Source organism: Dryas octopetala, chromosome 2 (genome assembly GCF_963921425.1).
Source record: "Dryas octopetala chromosome 2, drDryOcto1.1, whole genome shotgun sequence".
Taxonomy (NCBI): Eukaryota; Viridiplantae; Streptophyta; class Magnoliopsida; order Rosales; family Rosaceae; genus Dryas; species Dryas octopetala.
The window spans coordinates 22,835,819-22,860,411 of NC_141367.1; the positions used below are offsets into that span (position 1 = coordinate 22,835,819).

A 24,593-nucleotide genomic window follows, 5' to 3' on the forward strand; every position below is an offset into this window, starting at 1 on the left:
ATTACTGGGATAGGAAGATGCGGCATCTTCACCTTCTTCTTATTAGTTCTCTCTCTTCTCTCTCTTCTCTCTCTCCTTTTTTTCTTTTCTATTTCTTTTTCTCTTTCTACCGTGACACCAGTCTGTTCCTATCACAGGGACATACAAGTTATTTTCCGTGTGTTTTAATGGAATGTGATACTACTTTCAACTTGCAAAATACTTTTTGCCTCTTTCTTTTATAAAGGACGTGGAAGAAAAATAGAGGTAAAGTTGCATCTTAAATCAAATCTAATGGGAACACTATTTACAGTACCAGAAAAAATTCTTCAACTACATAAAATTTTGGATCGGTATCGGTATCAGTAGTTTTTCTCTAAAACAGTACTAGATGGTATTAATCATCAAGAGTAAATTCAAGGTTTACAATAAAACAATTTAACAAAAGTCATTGCCACCCGAGTCTCTTCCAAAATCACTTTTTTAAGATTTTCACCCTGGACGTTTCTCTTTTATACACTTGATAAAAAACTGTCGTGGTGTTAAATTGGCAAATTTTAGTTCACTATTACTTGATACAAGTTGTATACGATTTGACCTCTAGCACAATTACTCAACAAGTTGAGTTAGTACCAAACACGAGTAGTCTAGTTTTGACATAATAAAAGTGATAGTAAGAGGTTAGAGTTAAATGTTTTGAACTCATTATTTCCTGAAACTAATCATAACATGTTAGTCAACAACATATATTATATGAGTTACGTACGTACATAATGAATCAACAAAATGTTAGTTAGCGAAATGGGAAGATGTCACATAATGAATGAATCAACAATATATATAAGTTAACATATTAAATGAAGCCCTTAAAATAGATAATTAGAATTATAAGTTCACATTACTAAATGAGCCCTAACAATGTGGTCCTCAAGTGGAGTTTATATGTATTTTTTTGTAAATATAATGGATATCAATCCGATGATTTATCAAACTTACTAGTTTGGATAACTCAACCCATATTTATAAATTTAAGCTCATATGAAATTCATTAGGTTAAGTTTTTTTTTTTTTTTTTTTTTTTTTTTAAGATTTAGGGGGAGGGAGAATTAATCAATTAAATTTGAGTGTAGTGGGGCAAACTCTACCGTCATTCCAATTGGGTTACCCACCAACTGCATTCATTAGATTAAGTTTAGGCTCAAGAATTAGTTTAGAAGACATGTTGAGCTTGAGTTAATCTTCTAACTGACTTCGCTCACGTTAATTTACCACTAATAATTAGTCAAAAATAAAATCAAGGGAGACTTCTATTTAGGTAATTTAATTTTATATTTTACAAACTAAAATCTTTTAGCTTTTATAATTATAACTAAACTTCAATAATATTGTAATCATTACACGTCACATTATATTGGTCTATTAGTTTTTATTTTTTTTCACTCATATCAGGCGCGCTTGACGGTCATTGCTGAATGTTCAGCAGTGTATTTTTACTTTTTCCTCGAGCCTTTGATACTGATTTGTCGACTTTATATTAGATTTTATGTAGCTTATACAAACCTCATTCTACACCTTAGGAGGGTGTGTGGTGAATCCGTATTCTATACTCTAAAAAAAAAAAAAATGATAACATATTTCTTATTGCTTGATGTGGCAGTGGTGGTTAAAGAGTTTTATTCAAAAAAGCCAAACTCATAAAGTTTTAGTAAAAAAAAAAAATGTATTAATGACTAAACTAAAATCAAGTGTTGTATCGAAAACCTTGTTTACCGAAAAAAAAAAAAAAAAAAAAAAAAACAGGCTAAAGCCTTACCATAAACAGCTCCTAGTAGATAAAGAAGAAAAAAACAAAAACAAACTCTCATATTTGATTTAGAGCTAAGCAAGTTTTGTATGCTCTCCTCTTCTCCATTGTGCTTTGATCGTCACCCATGCTTGGTTTGTAAAACACGGCAACACAACACTCGTGACTAACCATCAAGTCATCAACAGCTAAAAGCGGCGTCGTTTCTCTAATCTGATCCAGCCAACTAACCCATCCCATCCCACCAACCCAAACGGTAACCAACGAGGCCACGTGAACCGTCGGATGAAAAATCTCTCCACGTAACGGCCAGGATCATTTCCTCTCTCACCACGTGGAAAGCCCTGATAGGTAGGTGAGAAACGCCTCATAACCAAACCGACACCTCAACTCCTCTGCGTTATCAAGTCTTCTGCGACAGTCTCGAAGGTCGAGCACAATGGGAACCATTGCTTGCTTCAGCCTCACCACTCCATTAACAACAAGACCTCAAGGACCCCTCGGTCATTTCCCAAATCTTCGTTGCACTTCCCTCAAATTCGCCGATTTCAGACCCAACTTCTGTACATCCATGGCCACTACCCCTCTCCAAGTCTCCGCCTCATCATCATCACCCACCATTGGTCTACTCTCTCTCTCTCTCTCTCACTATATCATTATCTTTTTATTTTTATATATTTTTATTTTTTGTAATTTTTGATTGATTGGGTGGTGAAGGTGCACCAAATGAAGAGCAGCAGGCGACCTCTTCTGGGTTAGTGGGAGCAAACGACCTGCTGATTGTGGGGCCGGGAGTTCTTGGGCGCTTAGTAGCAGAAAAATGGCGGGAGGTACTTATCTGGGTCTTTTGTTCAATTTAGTAATTAGTGGTTACGCAAGTAATTAGTAGTTAATCAAGTGATTAATGGTTTCTATAGGAGCATCCCGGGTGTGAAATATATGGGCAAACGGTGACCGTTGATCACCATGAGGAGTTGATTAAGGTGGGTATTAATCCATGTTTGAAGGGGACCAAAACGACCCACCAGTTTCCTCATGTCATTTTCTGTGCTCCACCATCACGGACCTCGGACTATCCCGGTGATGTTCGGTGAGTGTGTGTGGTTCAGTTTTCAGTGCATTGAATTGAAATGTATGCGTGAAGTTGATATTTGAGTAATGGGTGTTTGTTATATTCATTAGTACTATGTGTGGTGGAATAGTTTGTAATGCTGGTAATGGTTTTTTGGGTTTTGTTGAATAAGCAGAATGGCTGCATTGAACTGGAATGGTGAAGGTTCTTTTTTATTTACATCAAGCTCTGCACCATATGATTGCAACGACAATGGTCCATGTGATGAGGTAGACACATATTTCTGCTAGTACGAACTCTTTACTCTCTTCTTATTACTCAGGGAGGTTTCCTTGTCTGCATTTATTATATGGGTTTTGTCTTTTGAATTTGTGCTGCCAAGTTGGTTTACTGTGATACGCAGAATAGTTCTCTATTCCCTATTTCCCTGCCTTTCATTCTGTAAAATTCTTGGGTTTTATTAACGTGTAGGACTTGGAGCGTTTTAGTGTTCATATTCCTCTTTGCAGGACACTCCAGTAGTGCCAATAGGGAGGAGCCCCAGGACTGATGTCCTTCTTAAAGCAGAAAAAGTTGTGCTGGAGTTTGGTGGTGTTGTTCTTAGATTGGCAGGGCTTTATATATCCTTTTTGAAAGTCCAACTCTGAAAGAATATTTATATATAAGAGTAGAGTTCAGGGATTTGGGTGCATATTGGCATTTGTCATATTTGAAAGTGACCCTAACTATGCATACAAAGCAGATAGAGGTGCACATGTTTATTGGTTACAGAAGGGGACTGTCGAAGCACGTCCAGATCACATCCTGAATCTTATACATTATGAGGTGATAGCATCATCCTACTGTACATATGTATCTGATGAATTATTCAATATAATTCTACCAATTTGCATTCCCTCGCTCTCCTCATTTTTTATTTCTTTGATAGTATATCTTCTAGGTTTGAATTGTTATCTTTTTTATTTTGTTACTTTAAGTCAGTTAAATTTGGCTCTTCTTTTTCATTATATTTTAACTTCTTTTTTTTTTTTTTTTAATTTGGTTTGACTTTCATATTACACTTTAGATGGCTATTTATTTCTGCATTGTCATTGTCAGTAAGATATTTCCTGTTTCATTGCATTCTTTTTGTATATGTGTTATGATTGATGGTTGAAAAACTTGCGTGCTTTTGCACAGGATGCAGCTTCCATCTGTGTTGCAATCTTGAAGAAGAGATTACGTAACCGGGTCCTCTTGGGTTGTGACAATCATCCTTTGTCCAGGTCCTAATTTTAACAGTACAACATCCTCAAGACTGTTGATCGTGTTGACTTCATAGCATGGTCAACAAGATCAACAGTTGTGTGTGTTTGTGTAGAGGGATATGGTCAATTCATGATGGTTTAAAACTTTTTAAATGATTCCTTCACACTGGTTAATTCTGCCCTTGGATTTAATACTATGATCACCATCAAATTTCTCTTCCCTATTCCATCTATGTTGTGTTAGAATTAGTATTTTTCTTATATATTTTTATATTATAAATTGAACCTTTTGTATAGAATAGTTGTCTGTATTGGATCTGTTTGAAAATTGTATATATATTTATTTTATAATCAAAGCGCTTAATCCAATGGTTGGATAAACCTAAAATTGGTAATTAAGTTTCACATGATGTCAACTGATTTGTCCTACACACATGTGCATGTGCATGCGCATACACATATATTTTTCCATTTGAACTGGTGATATGAGCGTCTGTGGCCTTGTCAATATCTTTGCAGGCAAGAAGTAATGGACCTGGTTAGTAAAAGTGGGAAATTTACAAAAGTGTTTGAGGGCTTTACAGGTAAGCTTCTCACTGATACTCCATATAGATATTTAAAAGGGATCCATTTCTTTCCAGTGTGTCAAGCTGTCCTTAGTTATGAGAGGAGAGGAGAGGAGAGGAGAAAAGATTTGAAAGAAAAGAAGAGAACATATATCATTTTGAATTTCCCTTATTCTTGTTTGGATAGGTAAGAAAGAAACCAAAGGAAAATCTTTAACTGGGGATGTTAAAATGAAGAGAAAATAAGACTCCAAAATTTTCTTCATTTCTCTCTACGTTTAGTCAAGCTGGAAATTTAAAACAAATATATCTCCAAACACACTGTACATATATGGCAAAATTCAACTTTATCATTATACTCATCCTACATATGTGAAGACTCTAATTTTTTAGTAACTTATTGTTTCTGGTCACATGATTTTTTTAAACTCACACATAATTGAATAATTGATGATGCTTGTGCAGGAACTAATGATCCTTTGGGGAAGAGATTAAACAACTCAAAAACTCGTGAGGAAATAGGGTGGGAACCAAAATACCCCAGTTTTGCTCAATTCCTTGAGAGTATCTGAATTACTGCTAGCTTCCATCTGCATTTCGGATTGGATTTAATTGTGAGAAGTATTGGTTTAAGGCAACCCAAGGAATGTTTGCCATGGAGTTGCTGGATGTCTTACATGTGTTTGTCTATTTTGGAAATACTTGCTACAGTGGAATTAACCTCTGTAGAGAACTGACAATTCTTAACCTCTTCAATCGGAATTAGCTGACCGTTGAAGCTGAGTGGCTGGTTTGAACATTTAACCTTATGCATCCCTGTACAGGCAGCTGGCATATCAGTGGCCCCATATTCTACCCGGGACTTGACTATATTTATTTTCAGTAATGCTATACTTACTACATTTTTATACCACAATTTCATATTGTCTTACATGACATTTATACATTGGACAAAAAATTAAAAAAAAAAATCTAAAAAAAAAAAAATACCTTCAAAATAAAGTAATGACATATCAGGTGGGATACAAATGTGAGAAAAAAAATATTGGACAATGATTGATTTATCTTCTACATGTATGAAAATTTTCTGAGTTTACTTTGCTGTTACATAAGATGTACTCCATCTGGATTTGTTGGTACAGACAGACCATGCTTGGTTCTTGACTGCAGCATCATGCTTGGTTCTTGACTGCAGCATGAAAACTTGATGGTGGTTTGTGATTTTACTCGGATTTCAGAATCTTTATAAACTAACACCTACTGTTTTCTACCATGGCACTGTCGACTGCACTTGCACTTTTCTCTGTGACATGCTTCTTCAATAATGTGGAAGCACCATGAAGGCATGAGCCATCAGTGCTTCCATAGTGTCATTGTTGCTTTCATAACACATTAGCTTCACAAACATTAATAATATCCATTGCAATTAATGTAACAAGTGCTTACTTTGAATAACAGGCAAGTTTTCTGCATCTCTTAGTTGATGTAGACTTGATCATTTGTTTTGGGGCGCTGTACTGCTGTTATTAAGATTGCTTTTACGTTAATCATCTGTTTATTATCAAAGTTTCTCTCAACTCACCGAGTTTCACCATTAGTTTTTTTTAAAAAAAAAATTTGATAAATTTAAATTTTAATCCATCTATTTTCTATTTTCTTTTTCTCACTTGGTTCTCTTTTTTTTTTTTTCTCCATCTTCTCTCAATCCCCCATCTCTTTAATTATTAAAAAAGAAAAGTTAAAAACTTAACCAAATAAATTCTAAATTTTGCAAAAAGGCATCATCAATTATATAATGGGAGATCATGAAACGAAAACGTGAGAGCAGAAATGATTATTTTCTTATTGCATGTTGTTGTATAATATTTGTCTTTAGATGTTGACTTAGGCGGTAGAAAAGAGGAATAGAGAAGAGTAAAACAAAATTTTCCTGCATTGTCAATTTGTCATATCATAAAACAGTGGGGGGACCTTTTTGATTTGTTGGATGTATTGCAAGTTGGAAAGCATCAATTGATTGCTGTTCTAAAGGTGAGGGTGGTCTTAACGTCACAGCTGTTCTAGTTGTGATTGTCATGGCTTTTGTCGTTATGAAATTTATAATTAAGTACTGTTTCCCTTTCTCTTATTTTATTGTCCATTATTATTTTCTTAATATTGCCAGTTGTTATTTAATATCTGTCTTTGGATTAGTCTTTGGGGTTAGCTTTAATGATGAAGGTAAGTGGGATAATGGGTTAGAATTAAGTTAGGTTTATGGTTAATTTCTCAAATGGAAATGAAATACCTGTCGTTGGATCTCTACTTAGGCAGTAAGAAAGAGGAATGGAGCCAGATGGATCTAGAAACATGCGACTTTTCTTGGGTGTAATGGAAACATGTGACTTTTTGAGGACGTGGATTAAAAATTATAACAAATTAAGTGTTACTTCGAGGCAGGTTCATAATACAAGTCTTCGTCTTGAAATAAAATTAAGTATTCAAGTCAACTTGAGCTGATACAGTTTATAACTAGAAATTGTGAAACAAATCTGCGGACAAATGCTCTCTAACCCCTCAAATTCACTTGCTCTCAGACTCTCAGTCTCATAGTCCATTTGAAAAAGAATCAAAATCAAATACAAACTTGCGTGTGATATATCATTATACATATGGGGAAGTATTGCTGCTCTCAAGAAGATGATGGTGGTCTCAACCTCACAGCCGTTCTCGTCGTCATTGTCTTGGCTCTTGTCGTAATGACTGTTTTATCCCCGCCGCAGCGGCGTGGCGGTGTTGTTGCCATCTACCGATGCTGCTGACTGACATATAATAAGGGCAATCTCTCTTCTCAGCAATTTTTTCTCCTGTCTGCTGCGCTTGGTTTCATAGTACTGGAGTGTTTGAGTTTGATGCAAATCTTTTAATATGTGTGAATTGTGACAAATAAGGTCTTCAAATTATGATGTCTTATCCAATTGTAATAGATCAGACAATCTTATATCAATTTATAATTACATACAGTTTCCCTCTCTCTAACCAATACTTGCATTATGTTTCTTTTTTCATGTGCATTCCCTAGCAAAGTTCATTTCCTTGGAATCCAACTTCACAAATCACAATTTTGAGTTTGGGTTTTCTTGGCTCTGACTCTATATTAGTATGATTACTTGTAAGGCTAGTGTTTCTTAGAGATTATATTTCCTGTTATGAATTTGCATCACATATTTAATTATGAATCAACTTAATTAACATATTCATAGTTTGGTAAGAGAGCACTTTCATTATTAAATTATGAATTTGTACTGAAAACATAGATATTACATAAACCATTTAGAACTTGGCTTTATATACCCACCATGTGAATTTCCTTTGGTGATCTCTATGTCTTCTTCCTGAATCATTGAATTGTATTGTGGAAATTGCTGGAAAAGAAGTGGGTGAAGGAAAATAACACCTACTGATTGAGACATGTACACCTTCGATCTATTGGGACATTTTTGTTATTTTCTGAACCCCAAATGGTTGGTCTAAGAAGTTTGCCCAAGCACTACTCCTAAGTTTGAAAATTCCTCGGTTGACAATGACTAAAAAAACTTTGATTCCTCAGTTGACTAGCAAAAGCTTTTGCTTCCTAAAGTATGCCCATAGTGAGTTAACTACACAGTATATAAAAAAAATGGGCCCTTGGGTGAGCCCATCAAGGTAGGGCCAAAATCTCTGGTCAATTTAGATTTTGGCCCAATTGGTTTGGGCCCAAGGGCCATCGGACCAAATGATGACCCTGTCCAGTTTGCTTTCACGTCATCTCTATTATTCACATACAGATCATATCCACCTATCATTTGGATTCTACTCTGAGATAGAGTAACCTCCAAAACGACCATGGAATTCCACTCTCCCACATTTGGTGCCTCACAAATTCCTTGATTCTCTTTCTTTTTCTTTTCCGGATTTTCCTTTTCTTACCATCAATACCGAACCAAAACCACAAACTCCTCACTGATCAACTTTCTTGGAGTTGAACCCAAAAAAAATGTCACTTTGCTTCTCCTCCCTTGCATTCAATCTTCATTCAGCAAAGAACCAAAGCTTCTTGACAAGTTTCTCTTCTCATTTCACCAACCCAACTAAGGTAAGCTCTGTTCCTTATGGTTTACCATCTTCACCTTTAAATTTGTCTGAAATCTTTAAGTTTGGCAAAGAAAGACTCAAACCCATTTCAGCTTCAGCAACCCCAAGTGTTGAAACCATTACTCCACCTTCATTCAGAGAAAAAAACCCAAAAGATATTAACATTTTGGTGGTGGGTGCAACTGGATACATTGGGAAATTTGTGGTTAAGGAGTTAGTTAATAGAGAGTTCAATGTTATAGCCATTGCTAGGGAGAGGAGTGGGATTAGAGGTCAAAATAGCAAGGATGAGACTTTGAACCAGTTGAAAGGAGCCAATGTGTGCTTTTCAGATGTGAGCCATTTGGATACTTTGGAGAAATCTTTGGAAAACTTGGGGGTTCCAATTGATGTTGTTGTTTCATGCCTTGCTAGCCGTAGTGGTGGTGTAAAGGACTCTTGGAAGATAGACTATGAGGCAACAAAGAATAGTCTTGTTGCCGGTAGGAATCGTGGGGCTTCACATTTTGTATTGCTTTCTGCAATATGTGTGCAGAAGCCCCTTCTTGAGTTCCAGCGTGCAAAGCTGAAATTTGAGGCTGAGTTGATCAGAGAAGCCGAAGAGAACAATGGGTTCACTTATAGTATTGTGAGGCCAACTGCATTCTTTAAAAGCTTGGGTGGTCAGGTTGAGTTGGTGAAAAATGGCAAGCCTTATGTGATGTTTGGGGATGGAAAGTTGTGCGCTTGCAAGCCAATTAGCGAGCCGGATTTGGCTTCGTTTATTGCAGATTGTGTGTTGAGTGGAAACAAAATTAACCAGGTCTTGCCCATTGGTGGACCAGGGAAGGCGTTGACACCATTGGAGCAAGGGGAGTTGTTGTTTAGACTTGTGGGGAGGGAACCCAAGTTCTTGAAAGTGCCCATTGGGATTATGGACTTTGCTATCGGGGTTCTTGATTTCCTTGTAAAGATCTTTCCTTCAATGGAAGATGCTGCTGAATTTGGAAAAATTGGAAGGTATTATGCAGCTGAGAGTATGCTGATTTTGGATCCTGAGACTGGAGAATATAATGCTGAGAAAACACCAAGTTATGGCAAAGACACATTGGAAGAATTCTTTGAGACTGTGCTGAGGGAGGGCATGGCTGGTCAGGAATTAGGAGAACAAACGATTTTCTAAGAATGTCCTGTGGTAATAAATTTGTACATTCACTTTCTCAATTGGTTCAACCAGTTTTGTACTATAGTCTGCTTTAAGGCATGCAGTTTCTTATCAGTACACCTACTGTGTTTTGAATGAGTGGCAATCAAGTGATTTTGATCATTGTTGTGAGAGGATTCACTGGTTCTGCAATTATGTCAGTATATCATCAAATTTGTTTACTTAATTCCCATTATGTAATCACTTGTTTATCGTCTAGTAATAGGTAGTAATAGGTCAGGTTGGGTTCTGATTATAATTTTCATCTTTTTCCCTTCAGTGCAAAGTGGGCAGAAATTCCCTGACATGCTTATGAATGTCACTGTTTAGTGTTTAAATTACTTGGAAGTTGGAGCAATAACAGCTCTGATTTATTATGCTTTTCTTAGTTCCAATTTCTATGAACATGGTGTAGCTAATCCTTTTCTAGGCAAGCCATGGAAAAAAATGAGCTGAAACTTCAAGTAAAGCACATCAATGCACATATTTTACCAAATTTGATATTCATGAATCACAATGACCAGAGAGGACAATGTCCCCAGTCTTCTCACTGATCTCATGGTTCCTTTCTTTTGAACTCTTTTGATAAATGACTCTGGTTTTAATCTGACCCTTTGAGCCCTTCTTCTGGGCTAAAGAAAGCTCAAAATTAGAACCAAACTTAATTCCATTCATCTGCACTTAGAACACCCATGAGTGATGACTTACACATGATACAAGACAATCCAAACAGCTATATATACACAAATCCAAACACTAACATTCCACCATGAGTCTTACAAATGAAACAAGACAAACCAGAGACAAGATACACCGTAAAAGTAGACAACATTTACACAATAAAAGAACCTGTAAAATATACACAAATCCAATATGACACATTCACACACACAATATCTGAAGGGAGGCATGTATGGCCTTGTTCACAAACTCTCTATTTGGGAATCTTTCTGTGAAGGCTGAAAGTAGAGAGCCAGACCAGAAGGACCAGCAGAACTGAGGCAAACAATGAGGCACCAAGGGCGCCTGCTATGTGTCGACAGTACTTGTCAAAAAGGTTGCACACCTTCGGCCACTGCACATGTTCATTGCCCTTATATCCAATATATGCAACACCCCCAGCAGTGCCTGTGGCCGAGGCTACCAAACCCAATATCAGCTGCATCATAATTAATCATTGTACATAGTTTGTCAATCTTGTTTACCATAACAAGAATAAAAAGAACAAATGTTAATGTTTGGTTATAGGATATATAATAGCTAGAAGTGCTAGCATATGTTACAATTGAGCTTTTTATTTTTTTTATTTTTTGGTCTAATACAGTTAAGCTTAGAGTAATGTTTTCTTGGCAGACAGTCTGACAACATAAAATATTGTTATGCTGATTATTATGTTGGTGAATATGGACCACACATCAGTCAAAAGTGAACTTAATTAATAATGTAGATTAACAGTTTAGGATGAGAACATTTTTAACTAGGTTTGTTACTTTGTTCTGATGTAGTAAATATGGGTTTTGGTGTCTGATTGTTTTTATTGTTGGTGCAAATTGGAAAACAGAGTAGAGCTTACCACATCCCAAAATGCAAAATGGAGCAAGAACTTTGCTGAGAATATTGGCTTCCAGATGACTGAAATGGATGCTAGTGTAGTAAGAATAGCGTAGAGGCCTGCAACTGATAGTGCTGCCACAAAGTATCTGAAACATGAAACAATATTAAAACCAAAATAAGGCTTCTGTGATCTGATCATATCCACATGTATTCTATTTCTGAATAACTTACATATTAGAATAATGGTATGTATATATCAATGAACAAAAATTAAAAAAATTCCTTGTATACTATTAGGATGGTTTAGTGTATAAAACAAAGTTCCTAGACATGGCCAATTGATATGAGTGAAACATGGTATACAAGATTTCCTGCTTATGGAAATCACAAATGATTGAGAAATTAGAACCCCCAATTTCTTATGAGGAATTGTGGGTCCATCCTATCCCTAAGATTATTAGAAAATTGTCTTGTGGGTGAGTGGGTGACATGCATGGGTTCCAACCCAGATGCCAATTGATTCATTTTTATATTTATATAGTACTGTCTTTGACTGTAGATAGCTAGCTATAGGTCTAATGAGATACATTATTGTTTTTTTAGACTAAAGTAGATTAGGAAGTTAGGGTGATACAATAAATACCCAAAAAAAGATACGGGTTTTGCTGCATCATAAAACTTAAGATGTTGGTGTTATTAACACGAATATGGATTTAAACCATGCATTTAGTAAATGTTCAATCTAATCAATAATTCAAATGATTTGGCAACATAAACACAAATACTATATATTTCTAGATTGTCAAATAAAAAAACATTTTTTATGACAGTTGGGAGCATAAAAGTCACCCTCTACGTCGAAAAAACTGATTTTCTTAAACTAAAGGGCCTTTTATCATGAAAAGAGAATTCCACTACTTCCAAAAGAAAAGATAGAGTGATTCCATGTTAAAGGAAGGATGACTAATTAATTTGGATTAGACTGATTCAAAAGCTAATCAAAGAGCTTGACTTTCACTGCAACAGGTGGCTAGTGGTCCAGAATTAGTGAATTAATTACCTACTTTTTGGTGGGAAAGAGTCGTAATCTAATACAGATTTAATCATCTATTGTGACTGTACTGTAATAGCTGCCATAGCCTAACTAGCTAGCTAATATATCCCTCATTCGCTAATTAAAATGATTGATACAAGCATATATGTAGATGCAGATGAAAATCGATTTGAAATCCTGATTTTTCAATATAAACTAGTTGTTAGGAATTGTACATGATCAAATATAGTCGATCCCACATAGAATATGATGTCTCAAAATTTTAATGTGATTTTTTTAGTTTTTGATTTTAATTTTTTGAAAATAAAAACGATATGAAAGTAAATTCTTTTTCATCAAGGAACTTCATTTAATTTAGAGTTCTATAATCTTAGTAATTTGGTAATAATATATACGTGCATGTAACTAGGGCTGGGTCGGGTTGACCGAAAAACCGAGGCCAAGCCCGAAACCGGCCCAACCGATACCGAAAAAAACCGTACCGAAATAAAACTGTACCGGAAGTTCAGTTTGACTACCGAACCGGGAGGTTCGGATTCGGTCCCGGTTCCCACATCCTTAAATCGTCGGTAAACCGAACCGAACCGAATATATTTAACAAATCATTTACATAATTCATTTTTATACATTTCTAATACATTTCTAATAAATAATTTATAATTTTATATAAAACATATATAAATTTATAAACCCCTATAATTTTAATTTATATGTTTTTTAATATATATAAACTAATTAAAAATACCCTAAACCATAATATTAATTTATTATACTAAATTAGTGAATGGAGTCAAGGCCCAAAAATGGCCCAAAATGTGGCCCAAAACATGGCCCAACATGTGTTCGGTCTAGGCCCATAACTGAGCCGAGCCGACCGGATTCTTCGGTTGACCGAACATCGGTTTACCGGCTTTTCGGTCTCGGTCTCGGTTGCCGTGGAGGCTTACCGGAGGGGTTCGGTTCGGTCTTTGGTTTAGAGGTTTCGGTTTGGTTACCGATCCGAACCCACCCCTACATGTAACCATCTAATAATTAGCTTAGCTAGGAAATTGAGTTGAAATGATTTTAGCCTTTTAGGTGCATATATGTAACTTACATGAAGGCCGGAGAGTGATTGAACTTGGCCTCAAGTGGGATAGGACCTCGGAATACTGTTTGCTTGCTAGTGACGAAGGCCAACACACTTGCAAGTGATGCTGCAAACACTAAGAACCTAAGAGCCACATCAACCACAAACAAGTCAGCTTTCCTGGCACGAGGCGTGGGCTCGTACCCTGCCGTTGGTGGCGGTACTTCCTTGCCGGTTTCCGGGTGAGCGTGTTTATCCGGGGATCCCATGGAAGCTGCTTAAGTAGTAGTACTCTCTTAGCTTAGCCTCTTATAAGTGTAGTTGTAGTAGCAGAGGGTGGTGGTTATGGGATGCATATATATTGTGCACACATATATATTTATGTTTGCTTGGAGTTTCCTGCACGCTAAGTACTGAATTGATTTTAAAAGTGTTTAGTTGGTTGGTATGAGCCACTTGATCATTATCTTATACACCATAGACTTCTTCTTTCTAATTTCTAAATTCAAATGATTAATAATTAGAATAAGAGCCAGAGAAAATAGATATATACGATTTCTTGTACACCATTCTAAATAATGAAGCCAAAGGATATTGATACATTTAGTCCACCTTAGGGGAAAATAATGCATTGCATGTAATTAATACGGTTTTAATTTTTTTTTTTTATTGATTTAAAGAGGATGATTTGAACTTAAGATCTCTCCAAAACATATTGTGAAGAGAAATATCACTAAACTATCTTAACTGATTTGTTAAAGTTTGAATCGTACGTGAGATTTACTACTTGGCTTTAGTTGAATTAATGCAATAGCACGTGCTAGTTGGCAGCTAGTAACATAGATGCATATCTAACAAGTAACAACTAATGGCCTTATTGTTGTTGGTCCTGCATGCATATGTCTTCTTAATTAGACAGTTACGTTTGCTGCCATAAAAACAAAAGGCAGGTTAAATATTAATTCTGATTTAAAATCTGTTTCATGAATTGAAAAAGTTTGGTTGAAATTATAAAACCGATATGAGACAACAAGTACTTGGTTCATTAAACTACTTCATTGCCAAACCCCATACATAGGTGTCATATATGCTTGCATATATATAACAAATTGGAAAATGGCAATTACATGTAGGCCCATGATTGAGCTAGTGTTGTAGTTAAAAGTCACATCCATCAAATAATTTGCGTGTGGCAATCTGTTCCAGCCTTCAAATTCTAGAACCATTATCAGAAATATATCATTTAATTTGTATTAGCAATTTAGCACTAATGTATAAGTAAGGAATAAAATTTCGGGTTTTGAGGAAATTTAGATGAAAATTTTGAAAATTTTTAAATTTCGACAAAAATTAAACAGAAACGACGAAAATTGCTATCAAAATACGAAAATTTTGAATGAAACTTTACTATATGTTTATTTAACATATTATCTACTACATTGATAAAAAATATTGAAGAAACCAAATTATCTAGTAGCTAGGTTTCATGTGATATAAGATGAATATAATGCGCGCTGGAGACAAATATTGTTAAAAAAATAGTTTACTAATTAATAATTACATAAATTTGATTGAACAAACACCTCAGAGCTTGTGTAATTTATTTTCTAGTTTTTCATAAATGAAAAAGAACTTTTCAGAGCTTTGGATTGTTGTTATTTGTGCTTATTTGAAGTTGTTCCATTATTACTTTCATTGAAAATTTCAAGGACGAAATTCTTTGAAGGGGGATAGATTGTGAGACCCCTTTGAAGGAGGGTAGATTGTGAGACCCCGTATTTTTTCAAGTTTTATTTTGAAAAATATTTTAAATATTTTCAAAATTTATTTGAGAAATAAAATATTTTAGGTTAATTTTATAATTTTTGTTTTAAATTAGTTTGACCCATTCTTTGACTTTTTGAACTATTGTGCTTTTAACTTCGATATGTGGTTTGTTGGAATGGTCTTGAACACACGAATATGTGAGCGCAAATTATACATCAATCGGAACTACGGTTTAAGAGATATGAGTATTTAAAATAATAGACATTTTTATAAATTTATAAACATAAATTTTAAAAATCTAAAATCAAATTTTGTATGTTAATTTCTCTCTCACACTATCATTCACGCAAGTATAAGATAATATTGGACTATATATACAAGAAAGCTAATCCTGCTTTGTTTTCTTTTCTCCGGCCTTTCTGATCAACCAAGCAGAATATGTATGATACAATGGGCTGATGTAAAACATCAGGCGGCCCACAATAAGTGTCTTTTTCTTTTAATTCATTGCTTTAATCAACCTCAAATGATTGGATAAATATTGGGTCGTTTCTGCCAAGAAGGTGGCCAACTTTCTTCACTTCATCTACCATTCAATTAAAGTACTTCAAACTAAAGAACCTTCAAGAAAGTCATGACTTATTAGTTAGTGCAATCTTTTCATTGTCAACAGATCGAACCTAATTCAAGAGATTCAGTACAGTAATACGATGATGAAATTAATATATTAATGTTATGCGTACACGTCATTGCATATGTGAAATGTATATAGAGATAGAGCTTATCCTTTTAATATTCATTGGTTACTTAATTGTTTATATGTCTGGTCCACATAGCATTAGTTGAACGAATGGATCGATTCATCAACCATTATAGTTTAATTATGATTTATGTAATTTCGGACGAAATAGATATGATATATGTTATCTTATTTGTTTATATTTGAGTCTCTATTCCGAACTTTATTTATATATTGGAGCATAAATGTACAATGGATTGTTGTGATGTGACAATATTTTATTTATTTATAATTTACAATTTGTTGAATCATATATTCATCATCTAGAATCGTTATTTTAACGACTCATCTTAGAGAATACAAAATTACATTCTAACAAATATCCTTTCATTCATATTACAATATGAGATTCATCGATCAACGTACAAAATGTACAATTGCATATATGTATAGAGAACTGAAATTCCCAACTTACACAATTCAATCATGATAAATCTTGAGGAATACTTAGGTACATATAAGCCGCGTTTGATGCATATGATTGCATTGAATATGTTAAATGTCTAAATTTATGTATATTTAAGAAAAATGAGAAGAAGAGAGATTAGGCATAAAAGGAAAACTTATCCATATTAATCACACCATCTTCTTCCTTCTAGCTAGTTAGATGTTTTCCTTAATTATACATGAATCTAGTTATCTAACTTATTCAATTCAATCATATACATCAAACGGGGTCATAAAATGTTAATTATTATGTATATTTGTTTGATGGGGTGGGGTATTGATCTGTTTGGGGATCCTTTTGTAAAGAATGAAGAGGGAGGTCCAGAGAAGCAAGATGAGCAAAATGGAGGCAAATAAGGAGACCCCAAAGGAGATTCCAAGATGTACACAGAAGGTGTTGACGGTGTTATAAGCAGAGCAGTAATCTACCCACCCCAAGTTACTGTTCCCCTTCAGTAAGATGTATGCCACCCTCCCAACACTCCCTGTGGCCGAAGCTATCAGCCCCAATATTAACTGCACGCATGTTACCCACATCAATTAGTTGGTGACGAAAAATTAGAATAATATATAGTACGTTTATGTCTCACGCATCAGTTAACTAGTTATATATATTTCTGTTTAATAATTTCATAGCTTCCAAATTAATGATAAAATTTATATTCTATTTCTTGCAAACTAGAGTAAGAAATACTTAATTTGTTGAGGATGTTGGGGCTAGGCAGATCCGCAGATGAACAAACAAGATGATAACTTAGTAATGGTACCATAAATGCCTGCAATGGATAGTGCTACCACGAAGTATCTGTACCGTATTATTAAATACAAATTAGGTTTTTGACAGAGAAAAACCAAGAAGAGATAGTCTAGATCATGAGAGAAACTTCTTGTAATAGGGATAAGCGCTCACCTAGTATCCTCAAGGAAGTTTTTTTGAAATTGGAGAAAATTTTATATAATGAGATATAAAAATATAGGTGTCATGATATTATTTGATGCGGACATCAAGTCAAACTTTGCAGGGAAGTTTATCTCATATATAGTTCCATATATAACATGCATGCATCATCACAAATATGATTCAATTTGATCCATATAAACAAATTGTAGGTATGTGTTTATACCTACGAACTAGAGGTGGGCATGGTTCGAATAACTTAACCACAAAGTCAAAACTATATCCAAACTGAACATGTCGAAATGAGCAATCCAAGAACCGACACTAAAAAGTGTTTTGGGGATAAAATTTACATTGTTGCTAAAAGTACGTAATATAAATTGAGGGATGCGTGGAATTCTCCGCTTTATGGTGAGTGTGTGATCATTTATGTATATATATATGTATATACAAAAATACTCTAAAACTAACTGGTTAGTAAGTTAATATAAAGCTAACCACCCTATTGGGCCTACTACATAATGTAAACTCAAAATCTAAACCGTCCATTTTTTAGGCCCTACTTCAAAGATTATCTCTGTAAAAAATCTCTAACATCGGAAGCCATTTAGTCATTTGATTATAATAACAACTATTTATATGCTTTTATCGAAAATACTGATCGTCTATTTATTTGATCTTAATTAGATGACTAAATGATTTCTGATTTAGTTGATTTTTTGTAATGATGATTTTTGAAGTATAACCTAAATAATTGATGGTTCGGATTATGAAATTAGTTATGTGATGGGCCCAAAAGCATGGTTAGCTTCGTAATAACTTGCTAACTGGTTAGCTTTAGAGCACTCATCTATATATATATAGAGGGCCCTTCCAATAAGGGATCACTCATTTAGTGTTAAATGAGGGATCACCTTGTGGGGCCCACACGAGTCGTTTTATATTAATCTGAACCGTCCATTTTTTACATCTCCATTGATAGATCATCCATGCAAAAAATCAGTCAAATCGGAAATCCTTTACCCGTTCGATTAAGTGGTCAAAGTTTAGGTGTTTATTGAGGAATTTGTTGTTCGTCCATTTGTTTTTTCAACTTTGACTGCTTAAACAAACGGGTAAACAATTTCCGATTTGGCTGATTTTTTGCAGAGATGATCTATCAATGGAGATGTAAAAAATGGACGGTTTGGATTAACACAAAACGACCCGTGTGGGCCACACAAATGAGGGATCCCTTATTGGAAGGACCCTATATATATATATGAGGAAATTACAGATTTAGTCAACTTATTTTATACCTAGTTCAATTTTGGTTCATGATCTTTTTTAAGTTCTGTTTTGGTCAACTAATTGTTCTACTTGTTCAATAAAGGTCCATATTTGTTTTCTCAAATCTGGCATCCCTTTTACCCTATCAAATCTCACCCAAATTCAGCAAACATATGCTTTTTTTAAAGCTATGCATCTCCATTTTACAATCATATAAATATCATTAAAATTGGAGTTCTAAAACTCAAGATAATTGATCCCAAAGTAGGTACCCGAAACTGCCAATTTTTCAAATTTCACCCAATCTCAATTTTCTTAGATTCTAATACTCTAAATTGGTTCTTATGACTAAGAAATGATGAAATATAACTTATACTTTAATTATAATTGAAGAAAACACAACCCAAATGATTTAAAGTCAGAAATCTGGACCTTTATTGAACAAAGAAACAATTAGTGGACCAAAACAGAACTTAAAAAGATCATGGACCAAAATTGAACTAGGTATAAAATAAGTGTATCAAATCTGTAATTTCCTCATATATATATATATATATATGTATGTTGATTGAAGTACTCACATGAAGGAGGGTGACTGTGAAAATTGGAAGGAAAATGGTTCGTAGTCAGAGATGTCTTGATCATACCAATTTATGGTTTGATCGCTAGATAGCATAGACACAACACAAATCACTGATGCCGCGATCAATAAGCTCCTCAGAACCAAACCGAAGCAAAAGTAAACCACTGGCTTCTTCCTTGATCCCATGCTCAGTGATCACAATTATATATGTATGATCAGTGATATGTATATATATGTATGTATGCCTCTGGAATATTATGTTAATTATATGCTTCAAATGTAAGTGTATATATAAGCAGGGGAAAACAATATATAGAGAGGTTCAAATTAATTTATAGGAATTTTTGGTTGACATTCTCTACAGCAGGCCAAATGAATTTAATTATCTGAATTGTTTTTAATTTGTTAGGAGCATGCCTGAAGCTTCTTAATTAATTCTTATCGATCATCTTTTGGACATACACCTGAGGTGATTATAAAACATACGTACTGAAGTGATCTCTGTTAAAGTATTGTTAATGGGATGCTTGTTATAAACATTTAAAACATGACTTGGATGTGAATAGGTTCAATTTGAAATGCATTAAAGGTATAAACATTTAAAATTCATCGAGGTACGAACTGAAATTTTTAAGAAACGACTATAGATGCCTTAAAGAACGACTTGAGATGCTTTAAGACATTACTTGAGAAACTTTAGGGTATAACTTTAGAAGTGTCAAAACATGAATTAGATATTACTAGATACAATTTGAAATGCATTAAAGGTATAAACATTTAAAATGCCTTTAGTTACGAACTGAAATTTTCAAAGAACGATTTGGAATGCTCTAAAGAACGACTTGAGATGCCCTAATGCACGACTTGAGAAACTCTAGCTTATGACTTTAGAAGTGTCAAAACATAACTTGAGATGTCACTAGGTACAATTTGAAATGCATAAAGGGTAAAAACATTTTAAATTCTCAAGTAATGACTTGAGATGCGCTAAGGAACTATTTGGGATGCCCTAAGGCACGACTTGAGAAACTCTAGGGTATGACTTTAGAAGTGTCAAAACATGACTTGCATGTCACTAGATACAATTTGAAATCCATCAAGGGTATACAGATTTAAAATGTCTTGAGCTATAAACTGAAATTCCCAAAGAACGACTTGGTATGTCCTAATGAATGACTTGAGATGCCATAAGGTACGACTTGAGAAACTCTAGGGTATGACTTTAGAAGTGTCAAAACATGACTTGAGATATCTCTAGGTACAATTTGAAATGCATCAAGGGTATAAACATTTAAAATGTCTCGAGCTACGAACTGAAATTCTCAAAGAACGACTTGGAATGCCCTAAGGAACGACTTGCGATGCTCTAAGGCACGACTTGAGAAACTCTAGGGTATGACTTTAAAAGTGTCAAAACATGACTTGGGATGTCACTAGCTACAATTTGAAATGCATCAAGAATATAAACATTTAAACTTTTAGAAACTTGATAAACTTCATCAATTCTTTTATAACTTCCGTTAAAAATTTGTCATGTGTCAAGCACGTGACCAATTTTTAGAGATAAAACGTCTATTCACTTAAAAAATAATTAAAAAAAAGTAAAACTAAAGTAAATATAAAAAAGCTAGCAATGTATCCAATAAATTTTTCACTTGGGTTATCTTCTCTCATAGATTGCTCTCCTCCCTAAAACCTAAACTCTAAACCAAATAATTGGATTGAGTGGTTTTTTTTCTTTTTTATCTTAATCTGAATATGAATCTCAATTCTTTTCCCATAGATTGTTGTTGTAGTTGCAATAAGAGAGATGATGTAGTAGATTTTTAGGGTTCTAAAATTGGGGGGAAATTTCTTAAAGAGATGAACATATATTTAAAGGCTTTTTAATTTTGTAGTGAAACCTTATTTAAATATCTTTCCTTTTGTAATTTTTTTAATTTTTTGTAGGATTTTTAAAGAGGTTATATCAGTCTTTTTAAAAGTTTATGTGAAAAATATATTATTAGATGTATTAAATGATGTAATTGACATAAAAATTTCATGTCATTGGAGCAAAATTAGGGCACCCTAGCATAGTCCATTTTTGATTAGGATCGAGTTTGTTCACTAGAGTTAAATGGTTATGTCATAGGCAAAGCTTTTAAAACGGACGTTGGAAATCTGATATATATACTAGCTAGAAGAAAACGCCCAGTGCAAGCTTGAGCATTCGGACTCTTTTCAGTGTATACCTGGATTCTAAACGTCCGTTTTAGAAGTGCTCTAGTGATATAAATTCACATAATTGTTGTGTGAGATCAAAAGCACACAATCCTTGCGTATAAACTAATTAATATTTGTTTAATTAGGAAGTGACTAATGACTTCACAGTTGACATTGAATTAATTTATATTTGGACAAAGTTATAAATTAATGCATCATACATTAGTGTGCATTCAGAAAGTAAGCTAGTCCCCATGACACAGTGCTTCGATATTAAAAGTTTTACGCAAGCTAGTCTGCACAAGCAACATAAGCCTCATCCATTAATAACCCTATAATGCAAGTTTTATGTGCTCTGTTCACCGTATATACCACGGCAAATTCTAAATTTTTAGGGCTTTTTTATATTAATACCATTCAGACTATAGGCGGTGTGCACAAATACTATCCATAAAAAAAAAAAAAAAATTTACAATTAACCAACCATACTTTCACATAGAGAAAGAAAAGGAGCGGGGAAGAGAGGGAAGGAGAGGAAGAGAGAGAAAAAAAGAGAGAGAAATGGGAGGACAACTGGCGGCTAGTGGGCTTGCGCCGGAAAGAAAAGCCACCGCCGGCTAGGTGGGTGAAGTGGGATTTTTGTATGTGGGTATTTCCTTTTCATTTTTGAGTTTTTAAGTTTTTTTATAATTATATTTTAGAAATAGTTTTTAAAATAAATATTATTTTTTAATTGCATTCAGGTACAAAATGAGAAGTTTGGAAAAAATATTTCAAATTTAACATAAAATGTAACAGTAGGTGGTAGATTGTCACCTATGTGAAAGTATGAGTGGTTAATTGTAAAAAAAATTTTAATGGGTGGTATTTGTGCACATCCCTTATAGTCTCTCGATGGTATTAGTACAAAAAAGCCAAGTTTTAGATATGAAAGATTGATATGATTTTGTTTCATTTATACATATCTCAATCTACTTTAAATTTTATTTATTTATTTACATTAAAATAAATAAGATATATTGTTATATTATTTACATATTTATGTGATAATTAACTACGTACAGTTTAAATTTTAAAATAACAAAAAAATTATATTTCTCTATGTAACAATAAGTAATATATATATAATATGATATATTTTAGGGAAACTTTTATTTAGGTTCTTTAATTTAACAATTTATTAACTAAAACTTTATGATTTTTAAAATTTTAATTAAAGTTTAATAATATTGTAATCATTCCATATTACATAATATTGGTTCATTAATTTCAATTTTTTCACACACACCAGGTGTCGAGCCCTTACTGGTCATTTTCGAGTATTCGGCAGTACATTTTTACTTCTTCTCAAGTCCTGATTTGTCGGCTTTATATTAGGTTTTAATTCTGAGATTTTTGGCGTATTCTATACTCTAGGAAAGTATGAGATGAATCCATAACTCATACCTTCAAACAATAAAAAAATAATAACATATTTTTTTGACAAGATAATAGTAAAAAAATTTTATTTGAGAAAAAAAAAAGTTAAAAATTTTTTTTTTTAAATAAAAAAATGTTAGAAAGACTAAATTTTAATTTTTTCTATATTTTAGGTAGCAATGAATGCTGTGATCCCCTTTAACCCAAAAAATAAAAAATGAATGCCGCTATCCCTATTTGATTTTCCACTGAGATTCACACTGACACACACACACACACACGTAATACCTTTTTCTTAATGTTTGTGTACTTACTTTTGAATGAAGCTAGAACTTTGACCAAGCCTCTTACGGGGATTTGTTCCCTTCATTTCAAATCTTATCCTCTTCATAAGTTGTGTTTGCTGATATTGAATTTTGTGAAATATGAATGCTAGCCTGGCCTGGTTGGCTGTTACAAATCTGAAATCCCTTGTCAGAAGGAATATATAAGGGAGTACTGTTCAAACCACACAGTAGATTAAGCAAAGAGAGTACATCCTTTCCCTAACAATAATACTCTACAATCATCAATAAATGATATGACACTGTCTACCTTATTTCTTCAAAATATATATGATTTCAAATGAATTCGGATATGATCAAATTTTGGTATTAATTAATTAGTATTATTCTTTTTCGACATGGATAAACTCACTCATTATAACTTCTTTATCATTGATGATTCAGAAGAATCAGAATATTAAAGAAGGGAATTAATTTAGGAAGGTATTTGTATCCAAAAATAACACTTAAGTTATGTTGGTCATTTCTCATTTTTGGCCATTTTTCATTATTGGTCATTTTTTATATTGGCCGCGCAATCATTTAGATTGGATTTCAGATTTAGGCACAAAACCCTAACATCATCATCCCAATTTCTATTGAGGCCTAATAGTGGCACGCCCTGCATACTCACATCCAAACGGATCAAAATGATCAAAATTCACTTTTGACCAACCTTTGCTAAAAACTAGTGAACATAAGGAGAAAGGGCAAAAAAAAAAAACTTGAGAACCCTATGATATATTACATTATTTTGAGAACCATATGATATATTACATTATTTTGGGTTGTATTAATATATTAATAATACCTTTTTGACTTTTGATTAATGCATCATAACTTATTGAGAAGCAGTAGGTTGGCTTATTGAATTTCAATCAACCACCTTCACCAAATTGTTAATGACAAGGATTTAAGAGTCACAGCTACCATTAATGGAGCCAGGCATGCAGCTGATAATTTTCTAGTCAAGTCGAGGCTATAGGGTGATCTTTAATGTAAAAATCATTGTGTGCAAAGCTACTTCATATAATTCAGAAATATATGGACTAAAAAAAAAAGAACAATGCCAAAGCACTTAGCTAGTGGTGACAACCCAGTTTCTTGCATCATATAGAGTAGATCGTTTCCTTTTTCTTTTAAATCATGTGTGTGACATGGTTGAGGGGATTGCTTAATGCCAAAATATAGGTCAATATATAGTCATACCCATCATTTTTTTGGTCAAAAAGTGATACCCCA

General features: G+C 33.9%; 3 protein-coding genes and 1 pseudogene across 3 annotated transcripts; 2 read left to right on the plus strand and 2 right to left on the minus strand.

Annotated features, from left to right (window-relative positions):
• Positions 1-2,151: 2,151 nt before the first annotated feature.
• EMB2799 (NAD(P)-binding Rossmann-fold superfamily protein) lies at positions 2,152-5,610 on the plus strand. Its single transcript, XM_086232910.1, has 9 exons — positions 2,152-2,406; positions 2,501-2,613; positions 2,701-2,873; positions 3,031-3,124; positions 3,365-3,475; positions 3,591-3,680; positions 4,035-4,120; positions 4,622-4,686; positions 5,134-5,610. Exons 1-9 carry the CDS (start codon positions 2,223-2,225, stop codon positions 5,238-5,240), a joined length of 1,023 nt encoding a protein of 340 aa, XP_086089036.1. The 5' UTR covers positions 2,152-2,222; the 3' UTR covers positions 5,241-5,610.
• A 2,873-nt stretch (positions 5,611-8,483) lies between these two features.
• Positions 8,484-10,151, plus strand: PCB2 (NAD(P)-binding Rossmann-fold superfamily protein). The gene has a single exon (XM_086233651.1). The coding sequence runs from the start codon at positions 8,684-8,686 to the stop codon at positions 9,941-9,943; it is 1,260 nt and encodes a 419-aa protein (XP_086089777.1). The 5' UTR covers positions 8,484-8,683; the 3' UTR covers positions 9,944-10,151.
• Positions 10,152-10,613: 462 nt separating this feature from the next.
• Positions 10,614-13,974, minus strand: LOC147294256 (CASP-like protein 1D1). Its single transcript, XM_086233652.1, has 3 exons — positions 13,669-13,974; positions 11,538-11,664; positions 10,614-11,123 (listed from the first exon to the last, which is right to left on the minus strand). The coding sequence occupies exons 1-3, from the start codon at positions 13,908-13,910 to the stop codon at positions 10,899-10,901; spliced, it is 594 nt and encodes a 197-aa protein (XP_086089778.1). The 5' UTR covers positions 13,911-13,974; the 3' UTR covers positions 10,614-10,898.
• Positions 13,975-16,894: 2,920 nt separating this feature from the next.
• On the minus strand, positions 16,895-19,590 carry LOC147294257 (CASP-like protein 1 pseudogene; annotated as a pseudogene).
• Positions 19,591-24,593: the final 5,003 nt, after the last annotated feature.

Bases quoted from the DNA above. Each gene is read 5' to 3' on its own strand.
- EMB2799 (XM_086232910.1), top strand. From the start codon at position 2,223: ATGGGAACCATTGCTTGCTTCAGCCTCACCACTCCATTAACAACAAGA. The intron at 2,407-2,500 runs GTCTACTCTCTC...TGGGTGGTGAAG, and splicing joins ATCATCATCACCCACCATTG to GTGCACCAAATGAAGAGCAG. The intron at 2,614-2,700 runs GTACTTATCTGG...TGGTTTCTATAG, and splicing joins TAGCAGAAAAATGGCGGGAG to GAGCATCCCGGGTGTGAAAT.
- PCB2 (XM_086233651.1), top strand. From the start codon at position 8,684: ATGTCACTTTGCTTCTCCTCCCTTGCATTCAATCTTCATTCAGCAAAG.
- LOC147294256 (XM_086233652.1), bottom strand. From the start codon at position 13,910: ATGGGATCCCCGGATAAACACGCTCACCCGGAAACCGGCAAGGAAGTA. The intron at 11,665-13,668 runs GTAAGTTACATA...TTCATGTTTCAG, and splicing joins AATCACTCTCCGGCCTTCAT to ATACTTTGTGGCAGCACTAT. The intron at 11,124-11,537 runs GTAAGCTCTACT...ATTATGATGCAG, and splicing joins ATTTTGCATTTTGGGATGTG to CTGATATTGGGTTTGGTAGC.